At 40.4% G+C, this 24,807-nt stretch overlaps 2 protein-coding genes across 18 annotated transcripts; both read left to right on the top strand.

Annotated features, from left to right (window-relative positions):
• Positions 1 to 113: 113 nt before the first annotated feature.
• On the top strand, positions 114 to 24,517 carry Actn (alpha actinin). 17 transcript variants are annotated; one of them, XM_020948117.2, is made up of 10 exons: positions 114 to 345; positions 10,582 to 10,890; positions 16,835 to 17,251; positions 17,328 to 17,481; positions 17,910 to 18,061; positions 20,861 to 20,953; positions 21,030 to 21,380; positions 21,470 to 21,648; positions 21,919 to 23,053; positions 23,563 to 24,517. In XM_020948117.2, the coding sequence occupies exons 2-10, from the start codon at positions 10,777 to 10,779 to the stop codon at positions 23,719 to 23,721; spliced, it is 2,754 nt and encodes a 917-aa protein (XP_020803776.1). In that variant the 5' UTR covers positions 114 to 345; positions 10,582 to 10,776; the 3' UTR covers positions 23,722 to 24,517. The 17 variants fall into 17 exon arrangements, with proteins under 17 accessions (XP_020803776.1, XP_086691582.1, XP_086691587.1 ...); XM_086835456.1 differs by having other exon boundaries at positions 17,910 to 17,995; XM_086835461.1 differs by lacking the exon at positions 17,910 to 18,061 and adding an exon at positions 19,283 to 19,368.
• On the top strand, positions 1,345 to 4,088 carry usp (retinoid X receptor ultraspiracle). The gene has a single exon (XM_020948126.2). It carries the CDS (start codon positions 1,874 to 1,876, stop codon positions 3,440 to 3,442), a length of 1,569 nt encoding a protein of 522 aa, XP_020803785.1. The 5' UTR covers positions 1,345 to 1,873; the 3' UTR covers positions 3,443 to 4,088.
• Positions 24,518 to 24,807: the final 290 nt, after the last annotated feature.

The raw sequence follows: 24,807 nt of genomic DNA on the forward strand, positions 1-24,807 counted from the left end.
AACGCACTTGGCGCGAATTTTAAACCATACTCACCATGTCTGCCAGCATATACAGAAACCAGTTTTCGCCCCCATCATAGGTGCAATTCCACCACGCACACCCGTCGCAGGCCAGCTGTGTTTTCGCGAATCTCTTCTTCTATGCTGCCGCAACCGCTGCGAATGGCCAATTACCGCGTCTCTTTGTGATGATGATCGACTCAATTACAATTACAATTAAGATTGCAACGATTTAAAACCGCCCGTGTGTGTCTCGGTGTCTATGACAGTGTGTGAGTGTGTGGCCGCGAGTGATAAGCGAAGTAAACATAGCCGTCGGCGTCCATCGAACGCCACCAGCTGCAAGTAAGTGTATGGTTGCATTTGCAATTGCATTTTCGCTTAAAACGGTTGTTGTGCAGTCACCCATGTACGTAGTCGCAGTCTCAGTTCGGTTCAGTAGCCTAGAGACCGCTCGATTTAGCCGGGTCTTCTGGCTGCCGCCGCCGCCGCCGCTGCAATGAGGTCGAGGTTGCACAGTTCGCATTCCCCTTGTCGCCTCCATTTCCCCCATTTCCATTTTGCATTTCCCCATTTCCATATAATTGCAGCGGCGGCGCAAAATTATTTGCACTGTGTGGCAATGGGGGCCAGACAGACGCAGGGTTGCATTAAACATGCCGCGAATGAGGGCTGCCAGGGCTGCCGCCTGCGCACGCTCTACGTTTTTTGTCTCGATTGATTGATTGATTGATTCCCATACGTAATTGATTGAAGTTCACGCAGCGTTTCGTTTGGTTATTAGTGTACCCATTAATGGTTAATAGGCCAAATAGAAGCTGTCTGGTTGGAAGTTCTGTGTGGGCGGGCAGGGGGGCAACTCTGTTGAATTAGAGATGCGCCATTTGCGTGAGTCACGATGTGGCGAAGAGGATAATTATTTATTGGGGGAATATTGAAAGAAAGTCTTTAAATACAGTTCTGACTTGAGAACATTGTCTGAATTAATTATAATATAAATATAATTATTAAAATAACAGAATGAGAGCACTCCAAAAATAATTCATTTTAAAATGGGGCATTTTCTAGACGATTATTCTTAAACAAAAGAATATTAGTAGCAATATTAAGATTATTATTATTATTATGAGTATTATTATTATTATTAATATGTTTATTATTTATACTTATTTTTATTATTATGATTATTTTTTTTTAATGCTGCATATTTCTAAAAATGCAGTAAAAGTCTATAATATGTGCAAAACATAAGCAATAGTTTAGCATAAGAAATAAATTAGTTTAATACAATTAATTGTAAACACCTCGTGACTCGTGACACAGCTACCTGTGTCACGCACTTGCACCAGGCCGCCGCAACGCTCATCACCAGCATGGTGAGTTTCCTCCGCCGTGGTGACTTTGCCTTTGTTGAGAAAAAATGTCGACGCGAAAAAAGGTTTAATCAATTCATATTAGTCAGAAAGTCTGGCATTCTTTGTTTCTTTGTTTGTTGCTAAAAAGGCGCAATTGTGTGCCAGCGCGCTGCAAAGTGCGCCCCAACCACTGCAGCGGGGGATTATATAAATGCGGCAAGTGCTGCACCACGAATTGAAAATCTGGCAAAACTGCAACCGAAGCGACGGACAGCAGCAACAGCAACAGCAGCAGCAGCAGCAGCAGCTCCATTCACTTGGACGCAGCGGGGGCGCAAGAGCGGATAAGCGGACGGACGGACGGACACGGTGGCGTTGGCGTTGGCAATTGGCAAAGTGAAACCGAGAGAGCGGCGGCGAAAGCAAGCTAACGCGCGACAAGGAGAGAGCTGAGCAGAGCGAGGCGTGCAAAAAGAGAAACCAGAAGGAGTAGACACGACATCGCTGCTCTCGGGAAGATGGATAACTGCGACCAGGACGCCAGCTTTCGGCTGGGCCACATCAAGGAGGAGGTCAAGCCGGATATTTCGCAGCTGAACGACAGCAACAACAGCAGCTTCTCGCCAAAGGCCGAGAGTCCCGTGCCCTTCATGCAGGCCATGTCCATGGTTCATGTTTTGCCCACGGGCAACAGTTCCGGCACCACGGATGCCCAAATGTCCCAGGCACCCAATTCGGCTGCTGCTGCCGCCGCCGCTGCTGCTGCTGCAGCCGCTGCCGCCGTCCAGCAGCAATATCCGCCGAATCATCCGCTGAGCGGCTCCAAACACTTGTGCTCCATCTGCGGCGATCGGGCGAGTGGCAAGCACTATGGCGTCTATAGCTGCGAGGGCTGCAAGGGCTTCTTTAAGCGTACGGTGCGCAAGGATCTCACATACGCATGCCGCGAGAATCGCAACTGCATCATCGACAAGCGGCAAAGGAATCGCTGCCAGTATTGTCGCTACCAAAAGTGCCTCACATGCGGCATGAAGCGTGAGGCGGTACAGGAGGAACGTCAGCGCGGTGCCCGGAATTCGGCGGGCCGACTTAGTGCCAGCGGCGGTGGAGGCGGCGGCGGCGGTGGCAGCAGTGGACCAGGCTCCGTTGGTGGCTCTAGCACCGGTGGCGGCGGCGGCAGTGGCCTGGGAGGCGGTGGTTCCGGCGGCCTGGGCAGCGGCAATGGCTCCGATGACTTTATGACCAACAATGTGTCCCGTGACTTTTCCATCGAACGTCTGCTGGACGCCGAACAGCGAGCGGAAGCGATGAGCGGCGACCGGGCGTTGTCTTTTCTACGTGTTGGACCCAATTCCACCGTCCAGCCAGACTACAAGGGCGCCGTGTCCGCCCTGTGCCAGGTGGTCAATAAGCAGCTATACCAGATGGTTGAATATGCAAGAATGATGCCGCACTTTGCCCAAGTGCCGTTGGATGACCAGGTTATACTGCTGAAGGCCGCCTGGAATGAACTGTTGATCGCAAATGTAGCCTGGTGCAGCATTGTGTCACTGGATGACACCATGGGCAGCGGTGGCGGCGGAGGAGGCGGCGGCCTGGGACACGATGGCTCATTCGAACGAAGATCACCGGTGCAGCAGCCGCAGCAGCTGTTCCTCAACCAGAGCTTCTCATACCATCGCAATAGCGCTATCAAAGCCGGCGTATCGGCTATCTTCGACCGCATCCTGTCCGAGCTGAGTGTGAAGATGAAGCGCCTGAATCTGGACAGACGCGAGCTGGCCTGTTTAAAGGCAATCATATTGTACAATCCGGATATACGCGGCATCAAGAACCGGGCAGAGATCGAAATGTGCCGGGAGAAGGTGTACGCCTGCCTTGATGAGCACTGCCGACTGGAGCATCCCGGCGACGATGGCCGTTTCGCCCAGCTACTGTTGCGCCTGCCTGCGCTGCGATCGATCAGCTTGAAGTGTCTGGATAACCTGTTCTTCTTCCGCATCATCAGCGACCGGCCGCTGGAGGAGCTATTCCTCGAGCAGCTGGAGTCGTCACCGCCGCCAGGCCTGGCGATGAAACTGGAGTAAACCAGGGCGTCGCCCGTCGAATGTTTCATTGTGATTGCGTTTCTTTGCATTTCTACCTAAACTCTATTTCCCTAAGGTCCCGAATCCTGCGAATCCCTCGAACCCTTGAACCTCAAAAGTCCCCTTAATATTACGCTACATGTGTATGTAATTGTTTATTTTTTTTTATTACCTAATATTATTATTAATGATATAGAAAATGTTTTCCTTAAGATGAAGATTGATGCCTCCTCGACGTTTATGTAGCAGTAAACGGAAAAACAAAACACCTTAAATCCAAAACTTGAACACAAATCGAAAGAGAAAAGAGATAAGAACAGAAAACACGAAGAAAACTAAACAAAAAAAAAACAAACAAACACAATAAAGTAAAAGTTAAACTAAAGCATAAATATAATATATATATAAAGGTTAAACATTAAAGCATAGTTACGATGTACAGACGCATGTATACATGCGTGTTCAGTATATAAACATATATATACATTTCGGCAGAGCCCGCTCTAAATCAATTGTAATTACTTTTTAACATAATTGTACCCCAGCGTTATCAGTTACATGTGAGACGAAAAACCAACAACAACAACAACAAATATATATAAATATATATCTATATGTATAAAATATAAACTGCATAACGAAGACAGATCTTGACATTTTATCTGCAACAATTAATATCCACTTGTGCACGCTGCGTTTCGGCACTGTAAGGTTGTGACTGTAAGTGGGTGGAAAAAGTCTTTGGAAATTTCTTTCGCTCATGTCCCGACTTCTTGTGTGTTTCGTTAAATTAGTTAATTGATTTATACTAGAGGCCTTGCAGTTATTGGCCTTCTTCCAAATAAATTTGTGATATAATTAGGTGGAGGTAATAAATAAGTTTCACAGTGAAAAAAGTTCAAAAAAAGATGCAAATGCTCTATTTTAAAAACAGTTTCTTGAAATTGAACTTGCCACAGAGAAAATAAAATAAAGTTTACCTAACTTTCAATTATTTAAATCATACTATATATTATGATTTAATAATTGGAAGGAAGGTAAACTCAATTTTATTTATTCTCTCTTTTATGATTTAAAATTTTAAAGGGGAGATACACATTATTTTATTATTTATTATAAGTATAATATATTATAAATAATAAACAGGATATCTGGGTTATACATATATCATATTTTTCGTTTAAGTTGATATCATTAAGTTATTATAAAAATTTATTTTATGATAAGTAATTAATAAGAACAACTTTAATTTTTACCTTTGCAGGATATTTTAATTTTAATCAAAAGCATAAAACTTAGTGAAGGAGTCATTTCCGACCCCATAAATCATATACATATATTCTTGATCAGCATCAACAGACGAATTTTTCTAGCAATTTCCGGCACAAAAAAAAATTTTCAAAAAATTTAAATTTTTGGAAAAAAGGAAAGGGGTTACATCGTTAAAATATTCAAAAATTGATAAAATTTTTGTTATTCTAAAACTTCAAACTTAGTATGCAGATTTTTTAAGCTAATAAATACAAGCATAAACACGTTTTCCGATTTTAAATTAATGCAATTTTGGACTAGTTATGGTCAATTTTCCCTGCAAGGGTATAGAAATTTCGGATTCCCGAAATTATATATCTTTCTTGTTAATTATAAAAGAAATTAATCAGAGAATCGAACTACTGTTATCTTATATTTTTTTATTTTATATTATGAAGCTAAGCAAATATCCTTAAAGTTTATGATAAATATTTATTTTAGGTTTAATTATTAATAGAAAAGTTAACTTGACTTTATTTTAAAGTTTAAAGAGGAGGAATCTAACTACTTTGAAAACTGTAATATCTGGGATTATTTATATATTTTATATAACGTCTTCGACAAATATCCTTGAAGTGAAAAATAATATTTTTGAAGTGGGAAATTTTTAATTATTTTATTTTACATAGATCCTTGACAATCAGTAAAAACCCCATTTAGTTTTGAATCGCACTGTACCTGTTACATGTGCCTCTGTGTGTTGGGGGAGCGGACGCTCTTACCCAATAATTTGCTTTGTGGGCCATCACCACCTCCTGTCCCCCGACTCCACGTCTCACCTTGAGGAGGCCTGGGGCTAAATTTTTTGTATTTTGTGATGGCATTTGGTCAATTTTTATAAAATTTATGTCTGCCACTTTTCGACATCAGCGGGGGAAATGTATGTTAGTATGTATTTACAAAAATATGGTATTAACGCACAAGCAGCGACTAAGAATAGATATTGTTTTCGAAAAAAGAACAAAAATCACCGCTGACGACGCACATTATGATCTAAAAATATCCACATTTAGCCCTGTCTCTCTCTCTCTCGGCCAATATACCCATCTCTTTCGTATAAGATATAGAACTTTGGAAATGGGAACAACAAATCTTTGAATATTATCATCTTTTCTATCCAAAAAATCCTTTTTCCTTTTCAATTCCTTTTGCTTTTCGAAATTCTTTTCATTCAAAAGCTTTGATTGTTTTTTTTTAACAAGAAATAAAAAGCTTTGAGAAATAAAAAGAGATGGAGCTATTTGAAATGAAAGAGATGGCACACTGTCCACACTTCCTGTGGGTGGCTTTTATGGTTCTAGCTAATCGCTATCCTTGATTTTGAGATGCCTTTCCCTTGCTCTGCTCTGCTCAGCAAGCAGGCGAGCATATTTAATAAATTTCATAAATATCATAAAAACATATAGACGCACACAAACAAATAAACAAAAAAAAATTATCTGGCATCGTGTTGAAAAAAATGTGAAATGAAAAATGAAATGTTTCGCACGGAAAAACCATGAAAGCATGCCAATAAAATCATGTGTTGAACGTACACCAAGACCGAGAGACTCTGGGTGATTTTGCTTTTGGGATCTGTGAGATCTTCGAGATCTTTGAGATCTGCTATCTTTTGCGATCTTGTGTGAATCTGCGCCAGTGTGTGTGTGCATTGGAAAAGAGTTTTCGAAGCGAAATTAACAATTTGCTATTTTTGTAGTTATGCGGGGGCGTCTCTTTTTTTTTCTTTTCTTTTGCCCCCTCAACCTCCGCCAACGAAGACTGAACACAGAAGGCCCAGGATCATCAAGAGGAAGAGACGGGTTTGGGGCAAAGACTTCGGGGGGGGGGTCTGCTGGTGCCGCTGTCTGAACCGCGGAGACTCGTTGACAGACGGAAGACGCAGAGACTCTGGGGCCTGACGTGGGGGCCAGGCCAACAAGTTGTTGTGGTCGCTCGGCATACACAGGGTGCTCCCATCTGCCCACTCTTTCTCCTCATTCTCCTCCTTCTCTTTCTGCAACTGCATTCTCCTAAAACAATACGCTAAAATGGGGCTCTAGACTCAGCTAGCTCTCTTTGGCACAGAGCAGCAGCTGAAACAAATTAGTAGCAGAAATTCATCTGGCGGGGGAGTAAGGAACCCATGATACCCAGCACCATAGAGATCTTAAATCGTAATACTTAAATCGATATTAACTATATTTTTATGTGAACATTTTTTCGACAAATCAAAATTTAAAAAATTCATAACTAGGCTAAAAATGCATTAATTTTAAATCGGAAAGCGTTCGTATGTTCATTTTTAGCAGATTAATAAAACTGCATACTCCATTAAAAATTGAATTCTTGTCAGATTTTTTAAAATTTTAACGATGTAACCCCTTTCCTGTTTTTCCAAAAATGGAAAATTTGTGAAAAATATTTTTTTCTGCCGAAGATGGCTAGAAAGATTCTCCTGTTAATGCTGATCAAGAATATATAAGGTTTATAGGGTCGGAAATGGCTCCTTCACTTAGTTTAAAGCTTCTGACTAAAGTTACAATACCAATTTTTAATGGATATTTTTATGTGAACATTTTTTCGACAAATCAAAATTTAAAAAATTCATAACTGGGTTATAAATGCATTAATTTTAAATCGGAAAGCGCGCGTATGTTCATTTTTAGCAGATTAATAAAACTGCATACTCCATTAAAAATTGAATTCTTGTCCGATTTTTTAAAATTTTAACGATGTAACCCCTTTCCTGTTTTTTCAAAAATGGAAAATTTGTGAAAAATATTTTTTTCTGCCGAAGATGGCTAGAAAGATTCTCCTGTTAATGCTGATCAAGAATATATAAGGTTTATAGGGTCGGAAATGGCTCCTTCACTTAGTTTAAAGCTTCTGACTAAAGTTAGAATACCATTTTTTTAATGGATATTAACTATATTTTTATGTGAACATTTTTTCGACAAATCAAAATTTAAAAAATTCATAACTAGGCTAAAAATGCATTAATTTTAAATCGGAAAGCGTTCGTATGTTCATTTTTAGCAGATTAATAAAACTGCATACTGCATTAAAAATTGAATTCTTGTCCGATTTTTTTTAATTTTAACGATGTAACCCCTTTCCTGTTTTTCAAAAAATGGAAAATTTGTGAAAAATATTTTTTTCTGCCGAAGATGGCTAGGAAGATTCTCCTGTTAATGCTGATCAAGAATATATAAGGTTTATAGGGTCGGAAATGGCTCCTTCACTTAGTTTAAAGCTTCTGACTAAAGTTAGAATACCATTTTTTAATGGATATTAACTATATTTTTATGTGAACATTTTTTCGACAAATCAAAATTTAAAAAATTCATAACTAGGCTAAAAATGCATTAATTTTAAATCGGAAAGCGTTCGTATGTTCATTTTTAGCAGATTAATAAAACTGCATACTGCATTAAAAATTGAATTCTTGTCCGATTTTTTTTAATTTTAACGATGTAACCCCTTTCCTGTTTTTCAAAAAATGGAAAATTTGTGAAAAATATTTTTTTCTGCCGAAGATGGCTAGAAAGATTCTCCTGTTAATGCTGATCAAGAATATATAACTTTTATAGGGTCGGAAATGGCTCCTTCACTTAGTTTAAAGCTTCTGACTAAAGTTAGAATACCATTTTTTAATGGATATTAACTATATTTTTATGTGAACATTTTTTCGACAAATCAAAATTTAAAAATTCATAACTGGGTTAAAAATGCATTAATTTTAAATCGGAAAGCGCGGGTATGTTCATTTTTAGCAGAATAATAAAACTGCATACTCCATTAAAAATTGAATTCTTGTCAGATTTTTTAAAATTTTAACGATGTAACCCCTTTCCTTTTTTTCAAAAAATGGAAAATTTGTGAAAAATATTTTTTTCTGCCGAAGATGGCTAGAAAGATTCTCCTGTTAATGCTGATCAAGAATATATAAGGTTTATAGGGTCGGAAATGGCTCCTTCACTTAGTTTAAAGCTTCTGACTAAAGTTACAATACCATTTTTTAATGGATATTAACTATATTTTATGTGAACATTTTTTTCGATAAATCGACATGTAAAAAACTCATCATTCCCTGTCGTATCTTTTCATCTATAGGGTACCGTAATTCGTACGCTTATGCTGGCCGAATTCATACTTTCTTCTGTGCCACCCACTCCCACTCAGACCCCCGCCTCGCCCCCCTCTTTCGCCTCCTTTGCCGTCATCGCCACTCTCTCCGCCGTTCGGGATCTTTGGGGCTTTCGTGTTGTCTTCGTGACTATTTTTCTTTTATTTTGTTTTTTTTCGGCTCTTCGGCTAAAGATCCGAACCGAAACGATCCGATCCGATGCTCCCGCTGCATGGCAGACTTTTCCTCCTCCTCCGCCTCTGCTGCTGCTGCTGCGGCTGTGTGAGTTGGCCAAGAGATGCTCGTCGATGGGTGGTGGGGTGGTGTGGGGCTTGGCTGCTGCTGCTGCTGCTGCGGCAACTGCTGCGCCAGCGACGGCAGCGACTGCGGCGGTACATTCAGAGTTGGCAGCTGGCTGGCTGGCGCGACATCAGTTTTGAGTTGGCTTTCAACGCGAGCGGGTCTTTTCTCTTCGCAAGCGACACACGTAGATATTGCTCCAAATTTTGTTGTCCACACACAGAAAAAAAAAAGAAAAGAATAAGAATTGTTTTGTTGTTTTTGTTTTTGTTTGGTTCCAAATACACACACACACAGAGAGACGGATATAGATACGTATATACACATATATCGAAAAAAAAAATAATTTAAAACTCAATTGCTTTCGTTATACTCTATAAAATATTTATTTTTTTTTTAGTTTTTTTTTTTTTTCAAAAATAAAATAAATATATTCAAACGCTGTGCATGTGTGTGTGTGTGTGTGTGTGCACTGTGGTGGTGTGTGGGTGTGTGTGCGTGTGTTGGTTATGTATAACCACATATCTATCTATATATATCCGAACAATATATGTGAATATATATAAAAATATATATATATCGAAGAAGAACCCAACAAATGTGATACCAATAACGATAACGATAAAAGCAGAAAAGTAAAAAACGCGAGTATATCGATCTATATATTTACCGGATCAGTTCCAAATTTCAATTCTATTCAAATTCGCGCAATAAAAAAATATTATTTCAAATATGTACCAAATATAAAAAAAAAAGAAACCTTCCTCTCTCCTCAGCTTCCTTCAATTCCCATCCCTTTTGGCGCTGCCCGCCCGTTGACGTTGACGCCGAAAATAAAACTTTTTCAAAACATACTATTTTTAACCGATACGATACGATATACACGACGACGAAGCGAAACTGAAACGGAACGAGAGCGCGAAAAACACACGAAAAAAGCCAATAAGAATGGGCCAAGCAAACGCAACAAATAATTAAGCAGCAAATTAACGTGTTATACAACGTTTTATATATCTATTTTTTTTTCACTTTTTTTTTGTTGGTATTTTGAATTCTGATATTTTTGAAATTTTTGCATTCTTTTTCAAACGGTTGGCAGCGCCTTAACGGTAAACAACCACCTGTTTGTCTCTTCGTTTTGTCCGTTTGTCCGCTGTCCGTGGCGGGAGCTTTCAGGATCGTTTATCAATCAATCAATCAATCAATCAATTGGTCAATATCTGAGTACACACGCACACGCACGCACGCACAGTTAGATTCGAGTGAATGCCAGTGTGTTGCAGAATCCAGAGAGAGGCGAACCGAACCTAACTGTTAACGTGCAACTGCAGCAACAATAACAAATAACAACAGTAACAATAAATAGCAAGGCAAAAGCAACAAAACAACAAGAGCTACAACCTCCGTTTTCCTTCGGCAGCAGCAACTGGATCACCAACAACAACAACATCAGCAGCGGCAGGGGCAGAGAGGCAGCATCCCGACACTCACACGCACGCACGCAACGAAGGAGAGCGAGAGAGAGAGAGTGAGCGAAGAGAAGTGTAGAAGAGAGCGTGCAGCAGGATCGAAGCATATATAGAGAGAGGGACATACGAAAAGAACGCGCCACAAGATGATGATGGAGAACGGACTCTCCATGGAGTATGGAGATGGCTACATGGAGCAGGAGGAGGAATGGGAGCGCGAGGGCCTGCTCGATCCTGCGTGGGAGAAGCAACAGAAGAAGGTGAGTGAGAAAATGAAAATTCATACATTCAAAATAGATAGGCAGAAGAATTGCAGTAAATCTTCTGCAGCTCAAATCCTAGCTCTCGATGGATATCCTGCGGACTTGCAGATGCTTTACTGTGTAAAAGTCTTTAGGTTTCATTATTTTTAATTTAAAATGCAAAAAAGTTGAAGGATTTAGAATAAAATGGAAATAAAAATAACAAGAGGCAAGAGAAGAATCAAATAATAAGTATATTTCAGTAAAAACTGGCTAAGAAAATATGTATGAACATTCAAATAAAACAGACTAAAGGAAATGTCAGAGAAACCAAGGAAATAGTATTGATACAGTATTTATATTGATAAAAGATTTACTAAAGAATATTCTTCTTCGTTTCCCACAGAAGATACAATAGAATAATTAAATCCGAACTCATAATACATAAATATAATAGTAGAAAACTAACTAAAACGAATTATACAAGTCTAATTATAAAACTTGATATTTAAAATAATTAAATTCTCAACAACTAAAGGCTTATACGTAAATTTTACAAATAAATAATTGATTACCATGAAGAAGAGCTAACTTCGAAGATAAAAAGTAGTATGGAAACCAAATCTTTACTGAAATAAACTTAATATATCACAGTAACATTAAGATACTTTGATTAAGTATGCATAGAAGAATGTATAGAAGCCGGAAGAAATGGGCTTTACCTTTAAGGGGTTAAGATTATTACCAATCCAATACAATGATCAAGGTTCTTTCACATCACTTGTGGACTTGTAGATTGGCCCCGAACATTCTGAGAGAGACACACTCATCTGGATATATAAAATATTTTTGGCATAACCTTTCATTGGCCAATTTAAATGTGGCTCACAATACGAATATCTACTGTATCCGTTGATTTTTTTGTTTTCTATGTATTGTGGATATATGCTCTCTGGCAGGGTTCTATATTTTTCGATTATGTTTCAATATTTTACCGAGCCAACACCAACCACATCCGATTCATAGACACAAAAAAAAAAAAAAAGAAAAGGAAAAGCTAAAACCAACAACTACAACAGATAGAAGGAAAAAAAAGCTCAGCGCGCATTTTAAAAATAGAATTCTTCTTTCTTCTTGATTTTCATGGCTCTTGTTGTACGAGCAATGTTTGAAGATAGTACAAAAATAGTTTGTTGCTGTTCAGGAACCATATAATACATATAGGATAGCATAGTACATATAGGATATATAGCATATATTCATCGCCGTTCGATCGCTTATGATTATGAAAATCGATTGTACAAAAAGGCGAATACTGATCTCATTGGATCTCAACTGTTTTTCATTTCCCCCCGATACACACACACACACACACACACACACACCCACCCACCCAACAAGAACAACAATAGGTTGAATAATGCCATGGAGGAGACCCAACCCAATCGAAACCGAAGGTTACCCCCAGTATTATTCTCATTTTCACCGTTTTTTTTTTTTTTTTTTTTCAATCAATTATGCTAGTAGAATTTCCCCCCTCTTTGTGATCCTCAGCCTTTATGTATTTTTTCATCTCCATTCCGATCGTTTAGTTGGTTTGTTTGTTGCCTTTTTTGCTTGTTGCTTTGCTGCTTGTTGCCAGCGGAAGCCCCGTTACCGTTATGCCTTGGGCGTCAAGAAGAACCAGAAGTGATAGGCAGGAGAACCAGAAGATAAACTGGCAGACAGGCAGAAGAACAGCAACTAATTGCCACTGTTTAGATAAAGCTGGAAGCAGAAACATCGATCTATAAGTGGGCGGAGGTGACAAACAACAAGGGGGAGGGGCGGCGGAATGTGAAGGTCGTTGGCGATGACACTAGTGTCGAAAGATAGATGATAAGGAGTGGGGGTTGCTAAGTGATTGACGAGAAAGTGATTGGTTGCCATTTTGCACCTCTCAGCATATTTGTTCTTGCCCCAGAGAAAAGACCAAAGAGATTAAGAGATCTCTAACCTAGAGACCATGCAACCATTTGCATATATTTATATATATATACATAATTTCTAATTCTAAAAATTGCCAGGCAAAATGTAGTGCAAGGCTGTGTTTTTGACACGACGCCTAGGTAGGCGTCGACAAGCAAAATTTTGGGCGGACAGACAAACGGAGAACGGACACACGGACAGTGTGCGCGCTATTGACAATTATAAATAGCCAGCGCTATGGCATTCCTATGCACCACATTTCCACAAACGATTTGGATACAGATGATGATTTAGATACCGATTCACGTTTAAAGATTCATCATACTCCCACAGACACACACACATATAACCCGAAAAATGCAATGACAATCTCGCTTGCTGGCCAAAGATCGCAAGCGGCGCACAAACGAAACTGAAAATGTGTAATTAACAAAAATCGAAAACAACATAATGAAATGAAAAATACAAAATAAAAAAAATACAAATGACAAATACAAATAAAAAGTAAGACGTCGGCGGGCGGTGGGCGGTGAGGCAGCGAGCGAAATATGTACGAAAATATGAAGATTTTTTAGCGGTCGCCAGATGACTTGAGCTTGACATGCTCGGACATGAATGCGTGGCATCTCTCTCGCTTGCTTTCTCGATCTCTCTCTTACTCTCTCTTCCTCTCTATATATAAATTTCGTAACCGTAAATTACCGAACGGAATTCGTCAGCTGCTGAATAATGAGAGCCAAAATACGAAAACACTAACAATACAACCGAAATTGTTTCTGTTTTGTGTTTACATTGGATCGCAACAAAAGGTGTAAACGGGGGGTGGTGGTGCTGTTGGTGGTGCTGTTGGTGGAGCGGTAGCAGGAGAGGCGTGGGCGGGCGATGAGTGGTGCTTGCTCGCTTGCCCTCTGTCTATCTCTCTTTGTCGTCCATGAGTCATGTGTGCAAAAGGTGTGAATGAATGTGGAGGATCATCATCATGATCATCATCATCCGCCAGGGTTGCCACCCTCAGCGGGCGATCGCGGCGGCCATGTGCGAATGAGTCCATGCTATGGGGCCGCTCAAATTACACTCGGCTAAAAATGGGTGTGCTAGAGCGAGTGCGTTGCTGTTGCCGTTGCCGTTCCGCTGCCAAAGGAAAGCTTTTTCTTTTTGCTTCCTCCCCTCACACCAGCCCCCACCCCCCCCCCCCAAAAGAAAAAAAGCTCGCAAACTAAAAACGTATCTGTGTGCGTCGTCGGCTGCTTTTCTTATTATTTTTTTTTTTTTTGCTTATGGCGCGTGCGCCTTGACCGGCCAAAAAAGATTGCTCAATCATAGATCTGGAGGCTGCAAGCTGCAAGACCTGGTCCAGACCAGGCGACTCTCCCGCTCAGCCAGGCCACTGGCCTCTGTCGGCGTCGCTGCCCGATAACGGTAATTGATCAGAGACGAAGCTGCGGCTGAAAACGAGTTGCCGGAATGCAACAGGCGGCGGTGGTGGTGGAGGAAAGGAGGGAGGGGCTGGTGTCAGAGAGATGCAGAGGCTGCGGCTGAGCAGTGCTGTCGAATTGATTTTAGAGATATTTTTAGAATTATTGTCAAGCTGGTCTTAAAACTAAACAAGAAAGACTATTTAATTGGGGTAGTTAAAGTTAATAAACCAATTCAGTTAGTAATTAACTTTTTTTACATCTTATGTTCCCAAGAAGTCCCGAAATATTCATATTTCATGATTGTTATTTATTGATTTTATTAGATGATAAATTCTTGGATAAATCAGAGCTTAAAAATATCAGAACTTAGTCAAAAATGTATTAATTTCAATTCGGAAAGCTGTTCTGTGCTAGTTTTTACTAGATTTTTAAACCTACATACTTAGTTTTAAAATTTAAGAAATTGATTTTTTTTTTTCAATTTTTTGAACATTTTAACGATGTAACCCCTTTGATTTTTTTCAAAAAATTGAACATTTTTATTTTCTCTGGGACATGTCTAGATTGATTCTCCTGTTGATGCTGATCAAGAATGTATATGATTTATAGGGTCGGAAATGACTCCTTCACTGATTAAAATCATAATTCCCTTTGCAAGGGCATAGAAATTAAGCTTATTTTTCAACTAGAAGTAGAACAGACATTTTCAATTTCTTAAGTTTGGAAAAATATACAATATAGAGTATACAATAATTTTTTATTTCCAAAAATATAATCCCAATTTGTAGTTTTTAAAAGATTTTTGCAATAGAATTTCATTTTTGTTAAACAATTTAGAAACACTAAAAGACAAAACTGGAAAAGCATAGCTTACATTGGCAACTCTGGCTGCTGCAAAGACTGGCAGCGACGCCAACTGCGACAGAGGTTTGAGGCTAGCGGTAAGCTTGAAGCCGGAGCGACTTGTTTTGGCGACGAAATGCAGTTGCAGTTGCAGTCGCAGCAGCAGCAGCCCGCTCTCTCCCATATCTTTCCCTCCGTCTCTCACTCTGTGTTGGCCTAGTTCAAGTTGTTATTGTTTGAGTGGGTAATGTGTAATCTGTGTCCCCTCCCAGCCACCGTTTTGATCGTTACGTGAGCGGGGAGCGAGTGAGATGGAGAGAGAGACAGAGAGAGAGGCAGCGATTTGCATTAACAGTTGCATTTCTTGTTCCCGGCTTAGATCAGCTCAACTCGGCTTACTCTCTTTCTCCCCCGCCGTTGTCCACCATTGTCTCACACGCATCTAACTGTAAGCTAATGGCTAATAAAGTGGAGCCATCCCCTTCATCCCCTCGTCCTCCATTTGAAGCTGGGAGCTAACTCTTCTGGCCTTGCTTCATTTTCTTCTTTCTCAACTTCTTCAAGCTGATCCCGTTCTAGCGGTGATCCATTGTGATGCACATAAAGAAAAAGAAAAAAAGATACATATACATAAATGCATCTAGATTATTGTCCACCATTTGTCAACTTTTCACCTCGTCTGCTTTTCTTCTTTCTCCTTCCCTTTGCTTGGTTCCCTTGCTTGGGTTGCTTTCCTTTTCAATTCTTCCGGAATCTTTACACTCCACAAAGCGCAAAGCGGAATTCCCAATCAATAAAATGTAGTTCCAGTTTTCAAAATTTCAAAAATCGTGAGAATGGAACCTAGAAAGGATTTACATAGATATTTATGCAATGTAAGAGTTTCCCAGGGCATCTCACAAAATCTTAATAACAATTGCCAGTTGTAAATGGGGGGTTTTTCGTTTGTTTTTTTTTTTTTAGAGGGGGCGGTGTTGTTGGTTAAATTGGTTGGTGCTTGGTGGCAATGCTTGTCTCCAAATTAATGAAGTGTGTGCAGAAAAAGAACTGGTTTATATTCATATACACACATGTGTGTGTGTGTTGTATTGTCTGTCTTCTCTTGTTTTCTCTTTGTTCTTTGCTAAGCTACCCGTCTGTCTGTTTTGTCCCCATTCGGGCGAAAAATAACTGCAACTGTCAGCCGTTGTTGTTGTTGTTGGTGTTGGTGTTGTTGTTGCACTCCCGTTGCACAGTCCGACCACAGTGGGTCGACTGGTGAGGCACAGGTTAGGTCTCCAGTAATGGAGATTGGATACTGGAGACTGGAAATACCCTAAATGGAGTGAAGAGAAACAGGAACAGCTGCGATCAGCTGATGCCAGCCGCCCACATACATACTTTAAGATCTTGCCTTGCCTTGTTTATAAGGTATTATATATGTACATATATAATGTAATAAAGTATTATAATATACCAAATCACAACCATTTCAAATACATCTCTATATAGTATATTTTTTAATAGATTTGCCTTAGCAAATTGCAAAACACCTCTTTTATAGTTGATTTTTGAGACTATTTTTGAATTTTCATGATCTCTGCATATAATACCATTATAATTAAAGGCAGAAAAATACTAGAAATGATCAAAAGTAAACATCTTTTACAACCAATTATCTCTACCAGTTAGATCTTAAACTATATATGATATATAAACCAATAATATTCTTATATATTCCATTCCAAATTTAGACATTTACCGCCTGGTGTAACAGTCATCTGCGCAAAGCCGGCACCGCCATCGATAACATCGAGGAGGACTTCCGCAACGGCCTCAAGCTGATGCTGCTGCTGGAGGTGATCTCCGGTGAGACGCTGCCCAAGCCCGATCGTGGCAAGATGCGTTTCCACAAGATTGCCAATGTGAACAAGGCACTCGATTTCATTGCCTCCAAGGGCGTTCACTTGGTCTCCATTGGCGCTGAGGAGATTGTGGATGGCAATTTGAAGATGACATTGGGTATGATCTGGACGATCATCCTTCGTTTTGCCATACAGGATATCTCCGTGGAGGAGATGACCGCCAAGGAGGGTCTGCTGCTGTGGTGCCAGCGCAAGACGGCTCCCTACAAGAACGTCAACGTACAGAATTTCCATCTGTCGTTCAAGGTAAGGTTCTCTACTGGAAACTAGAAACCTAGAACTATATTCTATTTATTGTATTTTCTTTATTCAAATTCAATAGGATGGCCTGGCCTTCTGTGCCCTCATCCATCGCCATCGTCCAGATCTGATCGACTACGCTAAGCTGTCCAAAGACAATCCTCTGGAGAATCTTAACACTGCCTTCGATGTGGCCGAGAAGTATCTTGATATTCCGCGCATGTTGGATCCAGATGGTAAGTGAATTTTGTCCCTTTAACTATTTGGTCAATTGGGAAAGGTACAACAAACCAGGTCTAGGATCTAGGGGGCTATTAACTATTCAGTATACCATAAATGCATTCAAGTTATAGAAAGAACCTACAAAGTGAAATAGATATTGCAACATTTTGGGGGCTATTTTCATGCTTGCATACTTTAAATGTCGTAAAAATTGCATTGCAACAATGTAGGAATAATATAGTAAAGTATATATATATATTCCATTCTATTTCAAGTACATTTTTAGTAAGGAATACAGATAATTTTGTAGGATAGGAGACAGTTGTTGTACCTGTTTAAGATACTCTTTAAGCAGCACTATTCTCTAACTACATACTTCACTTGGCCGTAATTCTCGCTGATTTCTAATCAATTTGCGATTGATGTGAAATAATACAAACAGATTTGATCAACACTCCGAAACCGGATGAACGTGCCATCATGACGTACGTCTCCTGCTACTACCACGCCTTCCAGGGAGCCCAACAGGTTGGAAATGTGACGCATGTACCCGAACCCACAAGACAATACACCTACGTCCCGAATAATTACAATGTGACTAAACTTCACCACGATACACTTAAATATCTAGATATAGCGGCATATCGATCTCTCTCTATATATATACACTATATATATATATATGCTGGCCAGTGTATATATATAGGACCGTATATGCCTTCCTCGTTCTAAGTATATTTTTTATGCGATTTTGCGATGTTGCCGCTGCTGCTGCTGATACTGTTGCTGTTGCTATTGCTGCTTTATCCAGCTGCTTAGCTCCCCCACCACCGGCAAGGTCGAGACAAGGTCAAGCCAAAATCAATGAGAGAACGAAGAGACTCACTCACTTGTACAGTAAACAGAAGGGCAGCGCGGAAATCGCCACAAAATTTGCTCCTTTTAAATCGTCTGGATTTTTCTTGATTCGATTTGCATTGGTCACCTCTCGCATATATAAATATTCTTTTATTCCCGCAATTTGCAAAACGCATCTGCAAACCGCATCTGCATCTGCATCTGCTCGATGCTAACCAAAGCCTTACTAACAGCGCCTGAAAAGAGATAGGAGACAAGGGGTTCTTTTCTATAAAGAGAACTCCCTAAACATAATGTTTTGTAACTCAAGTTACCAGCCAACAAGGAATTCTATTTAAAGATATCCTTAACCTATATCAAATAATGATGATTTAAAGGTTTATTCCTTCAAAACAAATGTACAATAAATTGTACACTATCCCTCCTTAAAACCTGGTTGCTAGCCATAGGTTAGGAAAACCTTAGGTTATTTTCAGGCCCTATCTCTATTTCCATGTGCCTTGCATGCTGCAAATAAATAATATGCAATGCGTTAAGCTTGCCATTTATTTGATATTATATTTAATAACAATTACGAAGACGCTGTGCACCTAAATACCGATCAATGATCATCTATCCTGATAGATAGATCGTAGACCGTGTGTTTATATTTGGGGGCCGTGTTCGGCATGTTCACTTACTAACACCAAAATCATTGTAATATGATTACTATTATGTTAAGAAGAATGATTGTTTGAGACTAATCCATGTTAATGATTAACTCATGTTGTAAGTTTGTTGCTTTCTTTTTTCTCTCTTTTTTTTATTATATATATATATCTCTATCTGTGTGTGTGCGCGCCTACGCAAAACATTAACCAAATCTGCAACTGCAATCGCTACAACAACTACTACAACTACAACAACAACATCCAAAACTACAACAACAACCAAAACACCCAAAAACACGAATCACAGATCTGCAGAATACAGCTCTGCCCGATGAAAGGGCTGTAATGACCTATGTGTCCTCGTACTATCACTGCTTCAGTGGCGCCCAAAAGGTCTGTTAATCATCAAACATCCTCTCATTTCATCCATCTCTTTCGCTCTCTATCCCTTTCTCTTTCACTCACCGAAAATATTGCAAGATTAATGATTTAATTATTGGTTTTATTCAAAATTAATTACACAAATTAATTTAAAAACTTGGTAATAATCATTGATTAGCCATTGAAATGTCGGTTATTGGGTTGACTTCCTATTCTATTTTTTAGTATATTACGTAATGGCGCCCGAGAAGGAATTTCATCCTTTGATATTAGAATGTAGTCCTTGGGCCCATTTAAATTTTATGTTCTTTGCTAAATGTAGCTAAATGTATTATGTATATACATGTATAGTTAGCTGAAGCATATAAAACTAATGAATATTCTAGCACAAATCAATAAATCTTTGGGTTCCTTTCCAATCTTTCCATGTTCCCCATATACTCTATTCTCCTGATATCCTTTTCATACTATCTTAAGCCACAAAATATACACAACACACAGACACACATAATGCGCTATTCTAACTCGCAAATAAGCCAGAGTATTCCTTATTCTTAACACCGCTTGACTGTGATGGCATGAAATGCTCCCTGCTCTGGATTTTCTTTGCTTTTCCACCCCCTTTCCCATTTTCTTTTGGTTGCTTTCATTTTTATAACCTTGCAGGTGAATTTTATGATTTTAATCAGTGAAGGGATCATTTCCGACCCTATAAATCATATATATTCTTGATCAGCATCAATAGGAGAATCGATCTAGACATGTCCGAGAAAAAAATTTTTTGTTCAAAAATTTTCAATTTTTTGAAAAAAGGAAAGGGGTTACATCGTTAAAATTTTCAAAAATCGGCAAAAAATTATATTTTAAACTGGGTATGCAGATTTATTAACCTGCTAAAAATAAACATTGGAACGCTTTCCGAATTGAAATTAATTGATTTTTAACTGAGTTATGAAATTTTTATTTTTTAAAATATCGTCAAAAATCGATTTAAAAAATGCAAATATTTTAAGCCTTCTTGAAAGTAGAAAATCTTTCCAAATTACAACTGATGCTTTTTTTTAACTCAGTTATGATCCGTTTCCAATTCTACTCACTGATCCTGCACACTGCAAGGGTATATACACAATTCGGCTTGCCGAAATCTGCTTTCTTTCATATTCTTTATTTGATTTATATGATTTGCTGCAACAGTATTCAATTTCCTGAAGGTTCTCCGTCCAGTTTCAGTTCAGTTTAGGTTCCTTTTCCGCCTAATGCTGAGCTGGGCTGAGCAGAGTTCCTTCTTGAAGCTTTCCGCTTGTGTTTTCTTGTTCCTCTGTTCCTGTTTTCCTGTTCGCCTTGTTTTTTTGCTTTTTTCCAAAATGAAAATGAAAAAATCTGAGTTGGTTCCGTGCCCACACACACAATGCCAAAGCACACTCAGAGCGAAGCAATTGAAGCCATTTCTAATGTGCCTTAAACCACCTTCTCCATCAAACCATGTAACCCCCAACAATGACAGGCGGAAACTGCTGCCAACCGCATCTGCAAGGTGCTGAAGGTCAACCAGGAGAATGAGCGCCTCATGGAGGAGTATGAGCGTCTGGCCAGTGATGTAAGTGCAAAAACAGTGATGATGAATCCAATGAATCCCGTCATAATTGCCATAACCATAATCCTGATCTGATCAGCTGCTGGAGTGGATCCGCCGAACGATGCCGTGGCTGAACTCTCGCCAAGCGGACAACTCGCTGGCCGGTGTCCAGAAGAAGCTGGAGGAATACCGCACCTATCGGCGCAAGCACAAGCCGCCACGTGTGGAGCAGAAGGCCAAGCTGGAGACGAACTTCAACACGCTGCAGACCAAGTTGCGCCTGTCGAATCGTCCAGCGTATCTGCCCACCGAGGGTAAGACCGTTTCGGATATTTCCAACTCGTGGAAGGGTCTGGAGCTCGCCGAGAAGGCATTCGAGGAATGGCTGCTGGCCGAGACCATGCGCCTGGAGCGTCTCGAGCATCTGGCCCAGAAGTTCAAGCACAAGGTGCGCATCCCATTACGGGGGGAATATTTATAACAAACATTTCAAGAACTATCTAAAACCAAAAACAAATCCCTATTAATAATAATCAGGCTGATGCCCATGAGGACTGGACGCGTGGCAAGGAGGAGATGCTGCAGTCGCAGGACTTCCGCCAGTGCAAGCTCAACGAGCTGAAGGCCCTCAAGAAGAAGCACGAAGCCTTTGAGTCTGACCTGGCCGCCCACCAGGATCGCGTCGAGCAGATCGCCGCCATTGCCCAGGAGCTGAAGTAAGTGTCCGCTGCCAGCGAGCGTTAATCGCTAATATCTTGATTAATATCCTTCCTGCCTGCTGCCCCTGCAACTGTGTGTCCTGTGCGTCTCCAGCGTGAGGTTAGGTAGAACATCACACAGCTCCAAAAATCAATCAGAATCATTCATTCGTTCGAGAGATTCCAGCTGAACCAGCTTCATTCCATTTGCCATTTCGCAAATCCTAAGCTTAATCCATAGCAGCAGCTCCTTTTAATGCGTATATGCATTGATCCTACATTTCACAGCACCCTGGAGTACCATGACTGCGTCTCGGTGAATGCCAGGTGCCAGCGCATCTGCGACCAATGGGACCGCCTCGGTGCCCTCACTCAGCGCCGTCGCACCGCTTTGGATGAGGCCGAGCGCATCCTGGAGAAGATCGACATCTTGCATTTGGAGTTCGCAAAGCGGGCGGCGCCATTCAACAACTGGCTGGATGGTACACGCGAGGATCTGGTTGATATGTTCATCGTTCACACCATGGAGGAGATCCAGGGCCTGATCCAGGCTCACGATCAATTCAAGGCGACACTGGGCGAGGCCGATAAGGAGTTCAATCTGATTGTGAACCTTGTCCGCGAGGTGGAGTCGATTGTGAAGCAACACCAGATACCCGGCGGCCTGGAGAATCCCTACACCACGCTGACCGCCAACGATATGACGCGCAAGTGGAGCGATGTCCGCCAGCTGGTGCCACAACGTGACCAGACATTGGCCAACGAGCTGCGCAAGCAGCAGAACAACGAGATGCTGCGCCGCCAGTTCGCCGAGAAGGCCAACATTGTTGGACCCTGGATCGAGCGACAGATGGATGCCGTTACGGCCATTGGCATGGGACTGCAGGGATCACTCGAGGATCAATTGCACCGACTCAAGGAGTACGAGCAGGCCGTGTATGCGTATAAGCCGAACATCGAGGAGCTGGAGAAGATCCATCAGGCGGTGCAGGAATCGATGATTTTCGAAAATCGTTACACCAACTATACGATGGAGACGCTGCGCGTCGGCTGGGAGCAGCTGCTCACCTCGATCAATCGCAATATCAACGAGGTGGAGAACCAGATTCTCACTCGCGACTCCAAGGGCATTAGCCAGGAGCAGCTGAACGAGTTCCGCAGCAGCTTCAATCATTTCGACAAGAACCGTACCGGTCGCCTTTCGCCCGAGGAGTTCAAGTCGTGCCTGGTCTCGCTGGGCTATTCGATCGGCAAGGACCGACAGGGCGATATGGACTTCCAGCGCATTCTCGCCGTCGTGGATCCCAACAATACTGGCTATGTGCACTTCGACGCCTTCCTCGATTTCATGACCCGCGAGAGCACCGACACCGACACTGCCGAACAAGTCATCGACTCTTTCCGAATCCTGGCAGCCGACAAGGTGCGTTATCCCTCAGCAGTTCTCTGTTGTGGAGAATGGAGGAAGTCCACTTCCATTGCAATATATTGAATCTCTAAAGTGGAGTTGGATTTTTGTTTAAATACAACCCATGCAATCTTAATTCTTAAGCTTATACTTTAACAACAAGGCATTACTTTTGACTCTCTTAAAATGTTGTTGAAATTTTGTGTTGAGTATTCAACAACAACAACAACAACGTTTAAAACCCATAAGGCTTTGTTAAACTTGATTGTTGAAATGCTTTTTAGTTTAACAACTGCTATTATGAAGCAAAAGCTGTTGAGCAATCTTTGTTGTTGAAATGATGATGATTGTTGTTCAACAAAAACTGCCTTGAAAGAAAGCTTTGTTATTGAGTGGCATGGTTATAGAACTAAATTATTGTAAATGTTAGGACCCACTTAAGCGATTCAATACTGCATCATAAATCCACTTGAAACTAAACTAAACTAATCGGTTTACAACCATGTATATATATATTCCCTTAGCCATACATTTTGCCCGACGAACTGCGCCGCGAATTGCCGCCAGATCAGGCTGAGTACTGCATCCAGCGTATGCCACCATACAAGGGACCCAACGGTGTGCCCGGCGCCCTGGACTACATGTCCTTCAGCACAGCTCTCTACGGCGAGACCGATTTGTAGGCGGATGATCTGCTTGATGAGGATGCAGGATGAGGAGCAGACGGCCCCGATCCGATCCGATCCGAGCTGAGCCCGATCATATAATAATGATAAACTTTAATAATAATAATATTAATAAATATAGATTTATTATACCTACACTCGCAGCGCTAGCTGCACGAGAACTTCAGAGCATCATGTGAGGATGAATATATTTATTAATTTTCCGTCTCGACCCGATGTATGCGAATCACACATACAAACAACAACAACAAAAAGAAAAACTAAAACAAATTATAAAATGAAATGAAACCACACACATACAACATACATTATATACAACCACATATATATATATATATATATATACATATATATATTTTTATGCAGGAAAAGATTGTAAACCCCGCAACAACATCAAGTGCATATCGAATATTTAAATCTAAATTTAAAAACAAAAAGTCCAAAACAAAACAAAACAACGCTAAAAACATTATTTTTTGAAATTTATGTTAATAAAAACAAAATCCATACATAAAAATACCAAAAAACGAAAAAAAACCAACTCGAATTAAAGCAGGATAGAAAGCGGGCGGGGAAAAATTGTAAGGAAAAGTCAAAATGGCGGCCATTTCCGTTTCCGTTGCAGAACAGCCTTGGAGTGTTTCACCAGACAGACAGAGATGGCAATACAGCAAATAAGATAGAGATAGGGATAGAGAGAGAGTGAGAGAACAAGAACCTCAAAACCTTAACACCCCAACACACACACACACCTCACATCAAGTTGAGATGAATAAAGCAATTTCTCGGCGACCTTGTGTTTTCAATACCAACAAAAACGAGAATGGAAACTACGGTCAACCGAAGTTTATATACCCTTGCATTTTTAAATTGATTTATAGGAAAAAATCGGAAATTTATCATAACAAAGCTTAAGATATTCGCATTCTTTAAATCAATATTTATTCATTTTTTATGTCAATTTTTTCGATAAATCAAAATTTAAAAAACTAATAACTAGGCCAAAAATTCATTAACTTTAATTCGGAAAGTGATCCTATATTAGTTTTCGATAGGTTAATTAATCTGCATACTCAGTTTAAA

The sequence above is a fragment of the Drosophila serrata genome, unplaced genomic scaffold (assembly GCF_035046125.1).
Source record: "Drosophila serrata isolate PLE 108 unplaced genomic scaffold, ASM3504612v1 contig_276, whole genome shotgun sequence".
NCBI classification, from domain to species: Eukaryota; Metazoa; Arthropoda; class Insecta; order Diptera; family Drosophilidae; genus Drosophila; species Drosophila serrata.